Source organism: Oncorhynchus keta, unplaced genomic scaffold (assembly GCF_023373465.1).
Source record: "Oncorhynchus keta strain PuntledgeMale-10-30-2019 unplaced genomic scaffold, Oket_V2 Un_contig_2676_pilon_pilon, whole genome shotgun sequence".
Taxonomy (NCBI): Eukaryota; Metazoa; Chordata; class Actinopteri; order Salmoniformes; family Salmonidae; genus Oncorhynchus; species Oncorhynchus keta.
This window is the reverse complement of record NW_026285158.1, coordinates 164,016-183,292: the sequence shown is the minus strand read 5'-3', so window position 1 is coordinate 183,292 and position 19,277 is coordinate 164,016. Positions and strand designations below refer to the sequence as shown.

Genomic DNA, 19,277 nt, shown 5'->3' with positions numbered 1-19,277 from the left:
GTTTTAAATTACGTCTCAATAAGGTAGGAGTTCACCAGAACTGGGAAAACACTAGTTTTAAATTACTGCTCAGTAAGGTTAGGAGTTCTCCAGACCTGGGAAAACTCTAGTTTTAAATTACTGCTCAATAAGGTTAGGAGTTCTCCAGACCTGGGAAAACTCTAGTTTTAAATTACGGCTCAATAAGGTTAGGAGTTCTCCAGACCTGGGAAAACTCTAGTTTTAAATTACTGCTCAGTAAGGTAGGGAGTTCACCAGACCTGGGAAAACACTAGTTTTAAATTACTGCTCAGTAAGGTTAGGAGTTCACCAGACCTGGGATAACTCAGTTTTAAATTACTGCTCAATATGGTAGGGAGTTCACCAGACCTGGGAAAACTCTAGTTTTAAATTACTGCTCAGTAAGGTTAGGAGTTCTCCAGACCTGGGATAACTCTAGTTTTAAATTACTGCTCAATATGGTAGGAGTTCTCCAGACCTGGGAAAACTCTAGTTTTAAATTACTGCTCAATAATGTTAGGAGTTCTCAGACCTGGGAAACACTAGTTTTAAATTACTGCTCAGTAAGGTAGGAGTTCACCAGACCTGGGAAAACACTAGTTTTAAATTACTGCTCAGTAAGGTTAGGAGTTCACCAGACCTGGGGATAACTCAGTTTTAAATTACTGCTCAATATGGTAGGAGTTCACAGACCTGGGAAAACTCTAGTTTTAAATTACTGCTCAATAAGGTTAGGAGTTCTCCAGACCTGGGATAACTCTAGTTTTAAATTACTGCTCAATAAGGTAGGGAGTTCTCCAGACCTGGGAAAACTCTAGTTTTAAATTACTGCTCAGTAAGGTTAGGAGTTCACCACACCTGGGAAAACACTAGTTTTAAATTACTGCTCAATAAGGTAGGGAGTTCTCCAGACCTGGGAAAACACTAGTTTTAAATTACTGCTCAATAATGTTAGGAGTTCTCCAGACCTGGGAAAACACTAGTTTTAAATTACTGCTCAATAAGGTTAGGAGTTCACCAGACCTGGGGAAAACACTAGTTTTAAATTACTGCTCAATAAGGTTAGGGAGTTCTCCAGACCTGGGAAAACACTAGTTTTAAATTACTGCTCAATAAGGTTAGGAGTTCACCAAACCTGGGAAAACACTAGTTTTAAATTACTGCTCAATAAGGTTAGGAGTTCACCAAACCTGGGAAAACACTAGTTTTAAATTACTGCTCAATAAGGTTAGGAGTTCACCAAACCTGGGAAAACACTAGTTTTAAATTACGGCTCAATAAGGTTAGGAGTTCTCCAGACCTGGGAAAACACTAGTTTTAAATTACTGCTCAGTAAGGTAGGGAGTTCTCCAGACCTGGGAAAACACTAGTTGTAAATTACTGCTCAATAAGGTTAGGAGTTCTCCAGACCTGGGAAAACTCTAGTTTTAAATTACTGCTCAATAAGGTTAGGAGTTCTCCAGACCTGGGAAAACTCTAGTTTTAAATTACTGCTCAATAAGGTAGGGAGTTCTCCAGACCTGGGAAAACTCTAGTTTTAAATTACTGCTCAGTAAGGTAGGGAGTTCTCCAGACCTGGGAAAACACTAGTTTTAAATTACTGCTCAATAAGGTAGGGAGTTCACCAGACCTGGGAAAACTCTAGTTTTAAATTACTGCTCAGTAAGGTTAGGAGTTCACCAGACCTGGGAAAACACTAGTTTTAAATTACTGCTCAATAAGGTTAGGAGTTCTCCAGACCTGGGAAAACTCTAGTTTTAAATATTCTTTGTGGAAAGTTTAAAACATTTCTGGGGGACTATTTTCAATACAGATCCCCAACAGTGAGGGACATGGACTCATCTTAACATTGAGCTAGATCTAGGCAACAGTGAGGGACATTGATCTAGACAACAGTGAGGGACATTGATCTAGACAACAGTGAGGGACATTGATCTAGACAACAGTGAGGGACATGAATCACCTTAACATTGAGCTAGATCTAGACAACAGTGAGGGACATGAATCACCTTAACATTGAGCTAGATCTAGACAACAGTGAGGGACATGAATCACCTTAACATTGAGCTAGATCTAGACAACAGTGAGGGACATGAATCACCTTAACATTGAGCTAGATCTAGGCAACAGTGAGGACATTGATCTAGACAACTGTGAGGGACATGAATCACCTTAACATTGAGATAGATCTAGACAACAGTGAGAGACATGAATCACCTTAACATTGAGCTAGATCTAGACAACAGTGAGGGACATGAATCACCTTAACATTTAGCTAGATCTAGACAACAGTGAGGGACATGAATCACCTTAACATTTAGCTAGATCTAGACAACAGTGAGGGACATGAATCACCTTAACATTGAGCTAGATCTAGGCAACAGTGAGGGACATGAATCACCTTAACATTGAGCTAGATCTAGACAACAGTGAGGGACATGAATCACCTTAACATTGAGCTAGATCTAGGCAACAGTGAGGGACATTGATCTAGACAACTGTGAGGGACATGAATCACCTTAACATTGAGATAGATCTAGACAACAGTGAGAGACATGAATCACCTTAACATTGAGCTAGATCTAGACAACAGTGAGGGACATGAATCACCTTAACATTGAGCTAGATCTAGGCAACAGTGAGGGACATTGATCTAGACAACTGTGAGGGACATGAATCACCTTAACATTGAGATAGATCTAGACAACAGTGAGAGACATGAATCACCTTAACATTGAGCTAGATCTAGACAACAGTGAGGGACATGAATCACCTTAACATTTAGCTAGATCTAGACAACAGTGAGGGACATGAATCACCTTAACATTTAGCTAGATCTAGACAACAGTGAGGGACATGAATCACCTTAACATTGAGCTAGATCTAGGCAACAGTGAGGGACATGAATCACCTTAACATTGAGCTAGATCTAGACAACAGTGAGGGACATGAATCACCTTAACATTGAGCTAGATCTAGGCAACAGTGAGGGACATTGATCTAGACAACTGTGAGGGACATGAATCACCTTAACATTGAGCTAGATCTAGACAACAGTGAGGGACATGAATCACCTTAACATTGAGCTAGATCTAGACAACAGTGAGGGACATGAATCACCTTAACATTTAGCTAGATCTAGACAACAGTGAGGGACATGAATCACCTTAACATTTAGCTAGATCTAGACAACAGTGAGGGACATGAATCACCTTAACATTGAGCTATATCTAGGCAACAGTGAGGGACATGAATCACCTTAACATTGAGCTAGATCTAGACAACAGTGAGGGACATGAATCACCTTAACATTGAGCTAGATCTAGGCAACAGTGAGGGACATTGATCTAGACAACTGTGAGGGACATGAATCACCTTAACATTGAGATAGATCTAGACAACAGTGAGAGACATGAATCACCTTAACATTGAGCTAGATCTAGACAACAGTGAGGGACATGAATCACCTTAACATTGAGCTAGATCTAGACAACAGTGAGGGACATGAATCACCTTAACATTAAGCTAGATCTAGACAACAGTGAGGGACATGAATCACCTTAACATTGAGCTAGATCTAGGCAACAGTGAGGGACATTGATCTAGACAACTGTGAGGGACATGAATCACCTTAACATTGAGATAGATCTAGACAACAGTGAGAGACATGAATCACCTTAACATTGAGCTAGATCTAGACAACAGTGAGGGACATGAATCACCTTAACATTGAGCTAGATCTAGACAACAGTGAGGGACATGAATCACCTTAACATTGAGCTAGATCTAGGCAACAGTGAGGGACATTGATCTAGACAACAGTGAGAGACATGAATCACCTTAACATTGAGCTAGATCTAGACAACAGTGAGGGACATGAATCACCTTAACATTGAGCTAGATCTAGACAACAGTGAGGGACATGAATCACCTTAACATTGAGCTAGATCTAGACAACAGTGAGGACATGAATCACCTTAACATTGAGCTAGATCTAGACAACAGTGAGGGACATGAATCATCTTAACATTGAGCTAGATCTATACAACTGTGAGGGACATGGACTCATCTTAACATTCAAAGTACAACAGTTTCAGAATGACTAAAATACAGGCATAATATAATACAGTAACACTTGACGTTCTTCTAATAGGTTTACTGTGGGATCTCTACAATAATAGTCTCTGTTACAGCTCTAATAGGTTTACTGTGGGATCTCTACAATAGTAGTCTCTGTAACAGTTCTAATAGGTTTACTGTGGGATCTCTACAGTAGTAGTCTCTGTAATAGGTTTACTGTGGGATCTCTACAATAGTAGTCTCTGTAACAGTTCTAATAGGTTTACTGTGGGATCTCTACAATAGTAGTCTCTGTAACAGTTCTAATAGGTTTACTGTGGGATCTCTACAATAGTAGTCTCTGTAATAGGTTTACTGTGGGATCTCTACAGTAGTAGTCTCTGTAACAGTTCTAATAGGTTTACTGTGGGATCTCTACAATAGTAGTCTCTGTTACAGTTCTAATGGGTTTACTGTGGGATCTCTACAATAGTAGTCTCTGTAACAGTTCTAATAGGTTTACTGTGGGATCTCTACAATAGTAGTCTCTGTAACAGCTCTAATAGGTTTACTGTGGGATCTCTACAATAGTAGTCTCTGTTACAGCTCTAATAGGTTTACTGTGGGATCTCTACAATAGTAGTCTCTGTTACAGCTCTAATAGGTTTACTGTGGGATCTCTACAATAGTAGTCTCTGTAACAGCTCTAACAGGTTTACTGTGGGATCTCTACAATAGTAGTCTCTGTTACAGTTCTAATAGGTTTACTGTGGGATCTCTACAGTAGTAGTCTCTGTAATAGGTTTACTGTGGGATCTCTACAATTGTAGTCTCTGTAACAGTTCTAATAGGTTTACTGTGGGATCTCTACAATAGTAGTCTCTATAAAGTATATAATCAATTTAAACTGTTTTCTACTCAGGTCTGGTGTTCACACGGTACATGAGCGACAACCACTTTAAATGTTTGCTTTGTGATCAGTTATGAATACAGCATTTTGGTAAATTTGTCTTTTGCGGTTTCCAAACTGTAAAATGATATTTTGAAGTGTTAGAGGATTCACTTAGGGTTACATACTGTCCCCCTACCCAGGACATGTCGTACTACTGCTGTGTGGAGTTACAGGGGCCAGGGGAACAGCTGTTAGCTGCTCTGTCTAAGCTGACCAGCAAGGAAACTGGTAAGTACTTGTTTCGTGTTTTCCCTCCTCAACAAACAAACAACCACAATTGTCAAACATGCTGCGTTTTAGATGGTACGAGGTAGATGGTACGAGGTAGCCTGCATGCTGCGTTTTAGATGGTACGAGGTAGATGGTACGAGGTAGATGGTACGAGGTAGACTGCATGCTGCGTTTTAGATGGTACGAGGTAGATGGTACGAGGTAGACGGCATGCTGCGTTTTAGATGGTACGAGGTAGATGGTACGAGGTAGACGGCATGCTGCGTTTTAGATGGTACGAGGTAGATGGTACGAGGTAGATGGTACGAGGTAGACGGCATGCTGCGTTGTAGATGGTACGAGGTAGACTGCATGCTGCGTTTTAGATGGTACGAGGTAGACGGTACGAGGTAGACGGTACGAGGTAGACGGTACGAGGTAGACGGTACGAGGTAGATGGTACGAGGTAGACGGCCTGCTGCGTTTTAGATGGTACGAGGTAGATGGCACGAGGTAGATGGTACGAGGTAGATGGTACGAGGTAGACGGCATGCTGCGTTTTAGATGGTACGAGGTACATGGCACGAGGTAGATGGTACGAGGTAGACGGCATGCTGCGTTTTAGATGGTACGAGGTAGATGGTACGAGGTAGACGGCATGCTGCGTTTTAGATGGTACGAGGTAGATGGTACGAGGTAGATGGTACGAGGTAGACGGCATGCTGCGTTTTAGATGGTACGAGGTAGATGGTACGAGGTAGACTGCATGCTGCGTTTTAGATGGTACGAGGTAGACGGTACGAGGTAGAGGGCATGCTGCGTTTTAGATGGTACGAGGTAGATGGTACGAGGTAGACGGCATGCTGCGTTTTAGATGGTACGAGGTAGATGGTACGAGGTAGATGGTACGAGGTAGACGGCATGCTGCGTTTTAGATGGTACGAGGTAGATGGTACGAGGTAGCCTGTATGCTGCGTTTTAGATGGTACGAGGTAGATGGTACGAGGTAGATGGCATGCTGCGTTTTAGATGGTACGAGGTAGACTGGCATGCTGCGTTTTAGATGGTACGAGGTAGATGGTACGAGGTAGACGGCATGCTGCGTTTTAGATGGTACGAGGTAGATGGTACGAGGTAGACGGCATGCTGCGCTTTAGATGGTACGAGGTAGACGGCATGCTGCGTTTTAGATGGTATGAGGTAGATGGCATGCTGCGTTTTAGATGGTAAGAGGTAGACAGCATGCTGCGCTTTAGATGGTACGAGGTAGATGGTACGAGGTAGACGGCATGCTGCGTTTTAGATGGTATGAGGTAGATGGCATGCTGCGTTTTAGATGGTAAGAGGTAGACAGCATGCTGCGCTTTAGATGGTACGAGGTAGATGGTACGAGGTAGACGGCAAACTAAGATGTCCGTTGTTTTCAACGAGCGCAACGGTAAACGCCGTTGAGGCACGGCGGTGAATGCCTTCAGCTGCCACGGTAGACGGGACTTGGCCACCAGAGTTTAAAAAAATATTTCACCTTTTACCATCTGTGTTGTTTTCTACTGGATGTTGATATGCACCGTTTAGTGAAATCACCATAGCAACGCGTACCGTCGTGCCGCAGCATCGCTCTGCCGACTGGTCTTCATGTCCCTCGTCTAAACGCAGCATCGCTCTGCTGACTGATCTTCATGTCCCTCGTCTAAACGCAGCATCGCTCTGCCGACTGGTAACACAGCATCGCTCTGCCGACTGGTAACACAGCATCGCTCTGCCGACTGGTCTTCATGTCCCTCGTCTAAACGCAGCATCGCTCTGCCGACTGGTCTTCATGTCCCTCGTCTAAACGCAGCATCGCTCTGCCGACTGGTCTTCATGTCCCTCGTCTAAACGCAGCATCGCTCTGCCGACTGGTCTTCATGTCCCTCGTCTAAACGCAGCATCGCTCTGCCGACTGGTCTTCATGTCCCTCGTCTAAACGCAGCATCGCTCTGCCGACTGGTCTTCATGTCCCTCGTCTAAACTCAGCATCGCTCTGCCGACTGGTCTTCATGTCCCTCGTCTAAACACAGCATCGCTCTGCCGACTGGTAACACAGCATCGCTCTGCCGACTGGTCTTCATGTCCCTCGTCTAAACGCAGCATCGCTCTGCCGACTGATCTTCATGTCCCTCGTCTAAACGCAGCATCGCTCTGCCGACTGGTGTGACTGATCTTCATGTCCCTCGTCTAAACGCAGCATCGCTCTGCCGACTGATCTTCATGTCCCTCGTCTAAACACAGCATCGCTCTGCCGACTGGTCTTCATGTCCCTCGTCTAAACGCAGCATCGCTCTGCCGACTGGTCTTCATGTCCCTCGTCTAAACGCAGCATCGCTCTGCCGACTGGTCTTCATGTCCCTCGTCTAAACGCAGCATCGCTCTGCCGACTGGTCTTCATGTCCCTCGTCTAAACGCAGCATCGCTCTGCCGACTGATCTTCATGTCCCTCGTCTAAACGCAGCATCGCTCTGCCGACTGGTCTTCATGTCCCTCGTCTAAACGCAGCATCGCTCTGCCGACTGGTCTTCATGTCCCTCGTCTAAACGCAGCATCGCTCTGCCGACTGGTCTTCATGTCCCTCGTCTAAACGCAGCATCGCTCTGCCGACTGGTCTTCATGTCCCTCGTCTAAACGCAGCATCGCTCTGCCGACTGATCTTCATGTCCCTCGTCTAAACACAGCATCGCTCTGCCGACTGGTCTTCATGTCCCTTGTCTAAACGCAGCATCGCTCTGCCGACTGGTCTTCATGTCCCTCGTCTAAACGCAGCATCGCTCTGCCGACTGGTAACACAGCATCGCTCTGCCGACTGGTCTTCATGTCCCTCGTCTAAACGCAGCATCGCTCTGCCGACTGGTCTTCATGTCCCTCGTCTAAACGCAGCATCGCTCTGCCGACTGGTCTTCATGTCCCTCGTCTAAACTCAGCATCGCTCTGCCGACTGGTCTTCATGTCCCTCGTCTAAACGCTGCATCGCTCTGCCGACTGGTAACACAGCATCGCTCTGCCGACTGGTAACACAGCATCGCTCTGCCGACTGGTAACACAGCATCGCTCTGCCGACTGGTGTGACTGGTCTTCATGTCCCTCGTCTAAACGCAGCATCAGTCTCGATTTTATATACAAGTATTTCAGTATAACGTTTAGATGTGTTGGATTCTAGTTTGAAAGACACTTATTCGTGTTGCCATATTAGATCGTATTGATGACTTAGCATGTATAATGGATGACTGTATAATGGATGACTGTATAATGGATGACTGTGTTGGGGTCAGTGGAGGATGGATGAGAACCAAGTGTACGGAAAGTTACTGAGTGTGGGATTGTTTTTTTTTGGAGTCGGGTGGTCTAACAAGTATGTGACTCGCTGCGTTGTGGTATTATTGACGATGACGCGTGTTGTACCTGCAGGGCCTACGTTTGCAGCAGCCATGTGTGTGTCAGGCAGGAGACAGGGCAGTGTGGTGGTGTACCGAGCAGGACAGTACCCTCTCCAGCCCCTGGGGCCTGTCACGTTCCTCTGGAGGCCCACAACGCAGGGCCGGGGGGGCCAGGAGGACCAGGGCTCCCAGGGATCAACACACAGACAGCTGTGGATCTGGGCTCACCCCGCCATGAAAACGGTCAGAGCGACTAATACGCCGAATCAATCGGTAGTAGAAGTATCGAACAACCATTTAACTATTGATTGATGGTGTCTTTATTGTTGTCTATAATCTGGTGAACTCAGATGTCCCCTTTGGGATCGGTCATGTACTATCCAATCAGATGTCCCCTTTGGGATCGGTCATGTACTATCCAATCAGATGTCCCCTTTGGGATCGGTCATGTATTATCCAATCAGATGTCCCCTTTGGGATCGGTCATGTACTATCCAATCAGATGTCCCCTTTGGGATCGGTCATGTACTATCCAATCAATGTCCCCTTTGGGATCGGTCATGTACTATCCAATCAGATGTCCCCTTTGGGATCGGTCATGTACTATCCAATCAGATGTCCCCTTTGGGATCGGTCATGTACTATCAATCAGATGTCCCCTTTGGGATCGGTCATGTACTATCCAATCAGATGTCCCCTTTGGGATCGGTCATGTACTATCCAATCAGATGTCCCCTTTGGGTTCGGTCAAGTACTATCCAATCAGATGTCCCCTTTGGGATCGGTCATGTACTATCCAATCAGATGTCCCCTTTGGGATCGGTCATGTACTATCCAATCAGATGTCCCCTTTGGGATCGGTCATGTACTATCCAATCAATGTCCCCTTTGGGATCGGTCATGTACTATCCAATCAGATGTCCCCTTTGGGATCGGTCATGTACTATCCAATCAGATGTCCCCTTTGGGATCGGTCAAGTACTATCCAATCAGATGTCCCCTTTGGGATCGGTCAAGTACTATCCAATCAGATGTCCCCTTTGGGATCGGTCATGTACTATCCAATCAGATGTCCCCTTTGGGATCGGTCATGTACTATCCAATCAGATGTCCCCTTTGGGATCGGGAAAGTACTATCCAATCAGATGTCCCCTTTGGGATCGGTAAAGTACTATCCAATCAGATGTCCCCTTTGGGACCGGGAAAGTACTATCCAATCAGATGTCCCCTTTGGGATCGGTCAAGTACTATCCAATCAGATGTCCCCTTTGGGATCGGTCAAGTACTATTCATTCTGACTGTGCTCTGTGTCGTGACTGTGCTCTGTGTCGTGACTGTGCTCTGTGTCGTGACTGTGCTCTGTGTCGTGACTGTGCTCTGTGTCGTGACTGTGCTCTGTGTCGTGACTGTGCTCTGTGTCGTGACTGTGCTCTGTGTCGTGACTGTGCTCTGTGTCGTGACTGTGCTCTGTGTCGTGACTGTGCTCTGTGTCGTGACTGTGCCCTGTGTCGTGACTGTGCCCTGTGTCGTGACTGTGCCCTGTGTCGTGACTGTGCCCTGTGTCGTGACTGTGCCCTGTGTCGTGACTGTGCCCTGTGTGACTGACTGTGTCGTGACTGTGCCCTGTGTCGTGACTGTGCCCTGTGTCGTGACTGTGCCCTGTGTCGTGACTGTGCCCTGTGTCGTGACTGTGCCCTGTGTCAGACTGTGCCCTGTGTCGTGACTGTGCCCTGTGTCGTGACTGTGCCCTGTGTCGTGACTGTGCCCTGTGTCGTGACTGTGCCCGTGACTGTCCCTGTGCCCTGTGCGGTCAAGTGCCCTGTGCCGTGACTGTGCCCTGTGTCGTGACTGTGCCGTGACTGTGCCCTGTGTCGTGACTGTGCCCTGTGTCGTGACTGTGCCCTGTGTCGTGACTGTGCCCTGTGTCGTGACTGTGCCCTGTGTCGTGACTGTGCCCTGTGCCGTGACTGTGCCCTGTGTCGTGACTGTGCCCTGTGTCGTGACTGTGCCCTGTGTCGTGACTGTGCCCTGTGTCGTGACTGTGCCCTGTGTCGTGACTGTGCCCTGTGTCGTGACTGTGCCCTGTGTCGTGACTGTGCCCTGTGTCGTGACTGTGCCCTGTGTCGTGACTGTGCCCTGTGTCGTGACTGTGCCCTGTGTCGTGACTGTGCTCTGTGTCGTGACTGTGCCCTGTGTCGTGACTGTGCCCTGTGTCGTGACTGTGCCCTGTGCCCTGTGTCGTGACTGTGCCCTGTGCCCTGTGTCGTGACTGTGCCCTGTGTCGTGACTGTGTCGTGACTGTGCCCTGTGTCGTGACTGTGCCCTGTGTCGTGACTGTGCCCTGTGCCCTGTGTCGTGACTGTGCCCTGTGTCGTGACTGTGCCCTGTGTCGTGACTGTGTCGTGACTGTGTCGTGACTGTGCCCTGTGTCGTGACTGTGCCCTGTGTCGTGACTGTGTCGTGTCTCTTCCCTGTGTCGTGACTGTGCCCTGTGTCGTGACTGTGCCCTGTGTCGTGACTGTGCCCTGTGTCGTGACTGTGCCCTGTGTCGTGACTGTGTCGTGACTGTGCCCTGTGTCGTGACTGTGCCCTGTGTCGTGACTGTGCCCTGTGTCGTGACTGTGCCCTGTGTCGTGACTGTGCCCTGTGCCCTGTGTCGTGACTGTGCCCTGTGCCCTGTGTCGTGACTGTGCCCTGTGTCGTGACTGTGCCCTGTGTCGTGACTGTGTCGTGACTGTGTCGTGACTGTGTCGTGACTGTGTCGTGACTGTGTCGTGACTGTGTCGTGACTGTGCCCTGTGTCGTGACTGTGTCGTGACTGTGCCCTGTGTCGTGACTGTGCCCTGTGTCGTGACTGTGCCCTGTGTCGTGACTGTGTCGTGTGTCGTGACTGTGTCGTGACTGTGCCCTGTGTCGTGACTGTGCTCTGTGTCGTGCCCTGTGTCGTGACTGTGCCCTGTGTCGTGACTGTGTCGTGACTGTGCCCTGTGTCGTGACTGTGTCGTGACTGTGCTCTGTGTCGTGCCCTGTGTCGTGACTGTGCCCTGTGTCGTGACTGTGCTCTGTGTCGTGCCCTGTGTCGTGACTGTGCCCTGTGCTCTGTGTCAGGACCTCCTCCCGGAGCTGCAGGCTGTCTGTCAGTGTTCTGAGGCTGTCCTTCCACCTGCTCCAGTGGACCTCCCTGTCCCACAGCCAGCCCCTACCCCCACCTTGGCCCCCGGTCCTGGGGCTGGTCCTGAGGCGGTGCAGGCCTCTGGTTCTGGTTCTAAGAGGAAGTGGGCCTCCAGGGAGCCTGAGGCTGCTGGGCCACCAGCCAAGAAGCTCCTGGGATACAGTACCATTTCTGCTACCAGACCCGTAACCTGGAGGTCCAGTACCACTGGTATAGTCATCAGGTGGGTTCTGACTGGTACCACTGGTATAGTCATCAGGTGGGTTCTGACTGGTACCACTGGTATAGTCATCAGGTGGGTTCTGACTGGTATAGTCATCAGGTGGGTTCTGACTGGTACCACTGGTATAGTCATCAGGTGGGTTCTGACTGGTACCACTGGTATAGTCATCAGGTGGGTTCTGACTGGTACCACTGGTATAGTCATCAGGTGGGTTCTGACTGGTACCACTGGTATAGTCATCAGGTGGGTTCTGACTGGTACCACTGGTATAGTCATCAGGTGGGTTCTGACTGCTTTGATTTAGTCATATTTAGAGTTTTCTGTCAATTTTATAAACCCCTCCTTTTATAAAACCCCTCCTTTTATAAAACCCGTCCCTTTATAAAACCCCTCCCTTTATAAAACCCCTCCCTTTATAAAACCCCTCCCTTTATAAAACCCCTCCCTTTATAAAACCCCTCCCTTTATAAAACCCCTCCCTTTATAAACCCCTCCCTTTATAAACCCCTCCCTTTATAAACCCCTCCCTTTATAAACCCCTCCCTTTATAAACCCCTCCCTTTATTAAACCCCTCCCTTTATTAAACCCCTCCTTTTATTAAACCCCTCCTTTTATTAAACCCCTCCTTTTATTAAACCCCTCCCTTTTATTAAACCCCTCCCTTTAATTAAACCCCTCCCTTTAATAAACCCCCTCCTTTATAAACCCCTCCCTTTATAAACCCCTCCCTTTATAAACCCCTCCCTTTAATAAACCCCTCCCTTTATAAACCCCTCCCTTTATTAAACCCCTCCCTTTATTAAACCCCTCCCTTTATTCTCAACCATGTGGACTTCCTGAATGTTGTTGTTTACTGTTTTGCAGTGACCTCACCATGGAGATGGTGCGGTATCGTCTGATTGGACCTCTATCACATTCCGTTCTGACTGAAACCCTGGCCCCTGCCACACACTGTGATGTAAGAACCTGGGATGATTTATCTGGAGGCCAGCTAATCACCTGGGATGATTTATCTGGAGACCAGCTAATCACCTGGGATGATTTATCTGAGACTACAGCTAATTGTTCCTGGGATGATTTATCTGGATACTACATCCTAATTGTTCCAGTGATGATTTATCTAGAGACTACATCCTAATTGTTCCAGTGATGTTTTATCTGGAGACCAGCTAATTGTTCCTGGAAGGTGATTTTTTATCTAGAGACTACATCCTGTTTGTTCCAGTGTCCTGTTTGTTCCAGGTGTTTTATCTAGAGACTACATCCTGTTTGTTCCAGTGGAAAGGTGTTTTATCTAGAGACTACATCCTGTTTGTTCCAGTGTAAGGTGTTTTATCTAGAGACTACATCCTGTTTGTTCCAGTGGAAGGTGTTAGTCAGGTGTTTTATCTAGAGACTACATCCTGTTTGTTCCAGTGTAAGGTGTTTTATCTAGAGACTCAGGTTTTTATCTAGAGACTACATCCTGTTTGTTCCAGTGTAAGGTGTTTTATCTGTTTTAGAGACTACATCCTGTTTGTTCCAGTGGGATGTTTTATCTGGAGACCACTACATCCTGTTTGTTCCAGTGGAAGGTGTTTTTATCTAGAGACTACATCCTGTTTGTTCCAGTGGAAGGTGTTAGTCAGGTGTTTTATCTAGAGACTACATCCTGTTTGTTCCAGTGTAAGGTGTTTTATCTAGATACTACATCCTGTTTGTTCCAGTGTAAGGTGTTTTATCTAGAGACTACATCCTGTTTGTTCCAGTGGAAGGTGTTAGTCAGGTGTTTTATCTAGAGACTACATCCTGTTTGTTCCAGTGTGTTAAGGTGTTTTATCTAGATACTACATCCTGTTTGTTCCAGTGTAGGTGTTAGTGTGTTTATCTAGAGACTACATCCTGTTTGTTCCAGTGTAAGGTGTTTAGTCAGGTGTTTTTCTAGAGACTACATCCTGTTTGTTCCAGTGTAAGGTGTTTTATCTAGATACTACATCCTGTTTGTTCCAGTGTAAGGTGTTAGTCAGGTGTTTTATCTAGAGACTACATCCTGTTTGTTCCAGTGTAAGAAGGTGTTTTATCTAGAGACTACATCCTGTTTGTTCCAGTGTAAGGTGTTAGTTGTTTTATCTAGATACTACATCCTGTTTGTTCCAGTGTAAGGTGTTAGTCAGGTGTTTTATCTAGAGACTACATCCTGTTTGTTCCAGTGTAAGGTGTTTTATCTAGAGACTACATCCTGTTTGTTCCAGTGTAAGGTGTTTTATCTAGAGACTACATCCTGTTTGTTCCAGTGTAAGGTATTAGTCAGGTGTTTTATCTAGAGACTACATCCTGTTTGTTCCAGTGTAAGGTGTTTTATCTAGAGACTACATCCTGTTTGTTCCAGTGTAAGGTGTTAGTCAGGTGTTTTATCTAGAGACTACATCCTGTTTGTTCCAGTGTAAGGTGTTATCTAGAGACTACATCCTGTTTGTTCCAGTGGAAGGTGTTTTATCTAGACTACATCCTGTTTGTTCCAGTGTAAGGTGTTAGTCAGGTGTTTTATCTAGAGACTACATCCTGTTTGTTCCAGTGTAAGGTGTTAGTCAGGTGTTTTATCTAGAGACTACATCCTGTTTGTTCCAGTGTAAGGTGTTTTATCTAGAGACTACATCCTGTTTGTTCCAGTGTAAGGTGTTAGTCAGGTGTTTTATCTAGAGACTACATCCTGTTTGTTCCAGTGTAAGGTGTTTTATCTAGACTACATCCTGTTTGTTCCAGTGTAAGGTGTTAGTCAGGTGTTTTATCTAGAGACTACATCCTGTTTGTTCCAGTGTAAGGTGTTTTATCTAGAGACTACATCCTGTTTGTTCCAGTGTAAGGTGTTTTGTTTTATCTAGAGACTACATCCTGTTTGTTCCAGTGGAAGGTGTTAGTCAGGTGTTTTATCTAGAGACTACATCCTGTTTGTTCCAGTGTAAGGTGTTTTATCTAGATACTACATCCTGTTTGTTCCAGTGTAAGGTGTTAGTCAGGAGTTTTATCTAGAGACTACATCCTGTTTGTTCCAGTGTAAGGTGTTTTATCTAGAGACTACATCCTGTTTGTTCCAGTGTAGTCAGGTGTTTTATCTAGAGACTACATCCTGTTTGTTCCAGTGTAAGGTGTTTTATCTAGAGACTACATCCTGTTTGTTCCAGTGTAAGGTGTTAGTCAGTTTGTTCCAGTTTGTTAGTCTAGAGACTACATCCTGTTTGTTCCAGTGTAAGGTGTTAGATACAGGTGTTTTATCTAGAGACTACATCCTGTAAGGTGTTTTATCTAGAGACTACATGTTTGTTCCAGTGGAAGGTGTTAGGTGTTTTATCTAGAGACTACATCCTGTTTGTTCCAGTGTAAGGTGTTTTGTTTTATCTAGAGACTACATCCTGTTTGTTCCAGTGGAAGTAAGTTTTAGTCAGGTGTTTTATCTAGATACTACATCCTGTTTGTTCCAGGTGTTTTATCTAGGTTTGTTAGTGTAAGGTGTTAGTCAGGTGTTTTATCTAGAGACTACATCCTGTTTGTTCCAGTGTAAGGTGTTTTATCTAGACTACATCCTGTTTGTTCCAGTGTAAGGTGTTAGTCAGGTGTTTTATCTAGAGACTACATCCTGTTTGTTCCAGTGTAAGGTGTTTTATCTAGAGCTACATCCTGTTTGTTCCAGTGTAAGGTGTTAGTCAGGTGTTTTATCTAGAGACTACATCCTGTTTGTTCCAGTGTAAGGTATTAGTCAGGTGTTTTATCTAGAGACTACATCCTGTTTGTTCCAGTGTAAGGTGTTTTATCTAGAGACTACATCCTGTTTGTTCCAGTGGAAGGTGTTAGTCAGGTGTTTTATCTAGAGACTACATCCTGTTTGTTCCAGTGTAAGGTGTTTTATCTAGATACTACATCCTGTTTGTTCCAGTGTAAGGTGTTAGTCAGGAGTTTTATCTAGAGACTACATCCTGTTTGTTCCAGTGTAAGGTGTTTTATCTAGAGACTACATCCTGTTTGTTCCAGTGTAAGGTGTTAGTCAGGTGTTTTATCTAGAGACTACATCCTGTTTGTTCCAGTGTAAGGTGTTTTATCTAGAGACTACATCCTGTTTGTTCCAGTGTAAGGTGTTTTATCTAGATACTACATCCTGTTTGTTCCAGTGTAAGGTGTTAGTCAGGAGTTTTATCTAGAGACTACATCCTGTTTGTTCCAGTGTGGTGTTTTATCTAGATACTACATCCTGTTTGTTCCAGTGTAAGGTGTTTTATCTAGAGACTACATCCTGTTTGTTCCAGTGTAAGGTGTTTTATCTAGAGACTACATCCTGTTTGTTCCAGTGGAAGGTGTTAGTCAGGTGTTTTATCTAGAGACTACATCCTGTTTGTTCCAGTGTAAGGTGTTAGTCAGGTGTTTTATCTAGAGACTACATCCTGTTTGTTCCAGTGTAAGGTGTTTTATCTAGATACTACATCCTGTTTGTTCCAGTGTAAGGTGTTAGTCAGGTGTTTTATCTAGAGACTACATCCTGTTTGTTCCAGTGTAAGGTGTTTTATCTAGAGACTACATCCTGTTTGTTCCAGTGGAAGGTGTTAGTCAGGTGTTTTATCTAGAGACTACATCCTGTTTGTTCCAGTGTAAGGTGTTTTATCTAGAGACTACATCCTGTTTGTTCCAGTGGAAGGTGTTAGTCAGGTGTTTTATCTAGAGACTACATCCTGTTTGTTCCAGTGGAAGGTGTTAGTCAGGTGTTTTATCTAGAGACTACATCCTGTTTGTTCCAGTGTAAGGTATTAGTCAGGTGTTTTATCTAGAGACTACATCCTGTTTGTTCCAGTGTAAGGTGTTTTATCTAGAGACTACATCCTGTTTGTTCCAGTGGAAGGTGTTAGTCAGGTGTTTTATCTAGAGACTACATCCTGTTTGTTCCAGTGGAAGGTGTTAGTCAGGTGTTTTATCTAGAGACTACATCCTGTTTGTTCCAGTGTAAGGTATTAGTCAGGTGTTTTATCTAGAGACTACATCCTGTTTGTTCCAGTGTAAGGTGTTTTATCTAGAGACTACATCCTGTTTGTTCCAGTGGAAGGTGTTAGTCAGGTGTTTTATCTAGAGACTACATCCTGTTTGTTCCAGTGTAAGGTGTTTTATCTAGACTACATCCTGTTTGTTCCAGTGTAAGGTGTTAGTCAGGTGTTTTATCTAGAGACTACATCCTGTTTGTTCCAGTGTAAGGTATTAGTCAGGTGTTTTATCTAGAGACTACATCCTGTTTGTTCCAGTGTAAGGTGTTTTATCTAGAGACTACATCCTGTTTGTTCCAGTGTAAGGTGTTTTATCTAGATACTACATCCTGTTTGTTCCAGTGTAAGGTATTAGTCAGGTGTTTTATCTAGAGACTACATCCTGTTTGTTCCAGTGTAAGGTGTTTTATCTAGAGACTACATCCTGTTTGTTCCAGTGGAAGGTGTTAGTCAGGTGTTTTATCTAGAGACTACATCCTGTTTGTTCCAGTGGAAGGTGTTTTATCTAGACTACATCCTGTTTGTTCCAGTGGAAGGTGTTTTATCTAGATACTACATCCTGTTTGTTCCAGTGTAAGGTATTAGTCAGGTGTTTTATCTAGACTACATCCTGTTTGTTCCAGTGTAAGGTGTTAGTCAGGTGTTTTATCTAGAGACTACATCCTGTTTGTTCCAGTGTAAGGTGTTTTATCTAGACTACATCCTGTTTGTTCCAGTGTAAGGTGTTAGTCAGGTGTTTTATCTAGAGACTACATCCTGTTTGTTCCAGTGTAAGGTGTTTTATCTAGACTACATCCTGTTTGTTCCAGTGTAAGGTGTTAGTCAGGTGTTTTATCTAGAGACTACATCCTGTTTGTTCCAGTGTAAGGTATTAGTCAGGTGTTTTATCTAGAGACTACATCCTGTTTGTTCCAGTGTAAGGTGTTTTATCTAGAGACTACATCCTGTTTGTTCCAGTGGAAGGTGTTAGTCAGGTGTTTTATCTAGAGACTACATCCTGTTTGTTCCAGTGTAAGGTGTTTTATCTAGATACTACATCCTGTTTGTTCCAGTGTAAGGTGTTAGTCAGGAGTTTTATCTAGAGACTACATCCTGTTTGTTCCAGTGTAAGGTGTTTTATCTAGAGACTACATCCTGTTTGTTCCAGTGTAAGGTGTTAGTCAGGTGTTTTATCTAGAGACTACATCCTGTTTGTTCCAGTGTAAGGTGTTTTATCTAGAGACTACATCCTGTTTGTTCCAGTGTAAGGTGTTTTATCTAGAGACTACATCCTGTTTGTTCCAGTGTAAGGTGTTTTATCTAGATACTACATCCTGTTTGTTCCAGTGTAAGGTGTTAGTCAGGAGTTTTATCTAGAGACTACATCCTGTTTGTTCCAGTGTAAGGTGTTTTATCTAGATACTACATCCTGTTTGTTCCAGTGTAAGGTGTTTTATCTAGAGACTACATCCTGTTTGTTCCAGTGTAAGGTGTTTTATCTAGAGACTACATCCTGTTTGTTCCAGTGGAAGGTGTTAGTCAGGTGTTTTATCTAGAGACTACATCCTGTTTGTTCCAGTGTAAGGTGTTTTATCTAGAGACTACATCCTGTTTGTTCCAGTGTAAGTGTTTTATCTAGATACTACATCCTGTTTGTTCCAGTGTAAGGTATTAGTCAGGTGTTTTATCTAGAGACTACATCCTGTTTTCCAGTGTAAGGTGTTTTATCTAGAGACTACATCCTGTTTGTTCCAGTGGAAGGTGTTAGTCAGGTGTTTTATCTAGAGACTACATCCTGTTTGTTCCAGTGGAAGGTGTTTTATCTAGACTACATCCTGTTTGTTCCAGTGGAAGGTGTTTTATCTAGATACTACATCCTGTTTGTTCCAGTGTAAGGTATTAGTCAGGTGTTTTATCTAGACTACATCCTGTTTGTTCCAGTGTAAGGTGTTAGTCAGGTGTTTTATCTAGAGACTACATCCTGTTTGTTCCAGTGTAAGGTGTTTTATCTAGACTACATCCTGTTTGTTCCAGTGTAAGGTGTTAGTCAGGTGTTTTATCTAGAGACTACATCCTGTTTGTTCCAGTGTAAGGTGTTTTATCTAGACTACATCCTGTTTGTTCCAGTGTAAGGTGTTAGTCAGGTGTTTTATCTAGAGACTACATCCTGTTTGTTCCAGTGTAAGGTATTAGTCAGGTGTTTTATCTAGAGACTACATCCTGTTTGTTCCAGTGTAAGGTGTTTTATCTAGAGACTACATCCTGTTTGTT

The 19,277-nt window shown here is 44.6% G+C and overlaps 1 protein-coding gene across 1 annotated transcript in view; it reads left to right on the top strand.

Annotated features, from left to right (window-relative positions):
* LOC118382670 (ribonucleases P/MRP protein subunit POP1-like) overlaps positions 1-19,277 on the top strand; it is a 48,646-nt gene that overhangs the window by 3,537 nt on the left and 25,832 nt on the right. Inside the window, 5 exon segments of the mRNA XM_052506586.1 lie at positions 5,152-5,239; positions 8,663-8,874; positions 11,740-12,098; positions 12,162-12,197; positions 12,892-12,985. Of these exon segments, the coding sequence (XP_052362546.1) occupies positions 5,152-5,239; positions 8,663-8,874; positions 11,740-12,098; positions 12,162-12,197; positions 12,892-12,985 (789 nt within the window).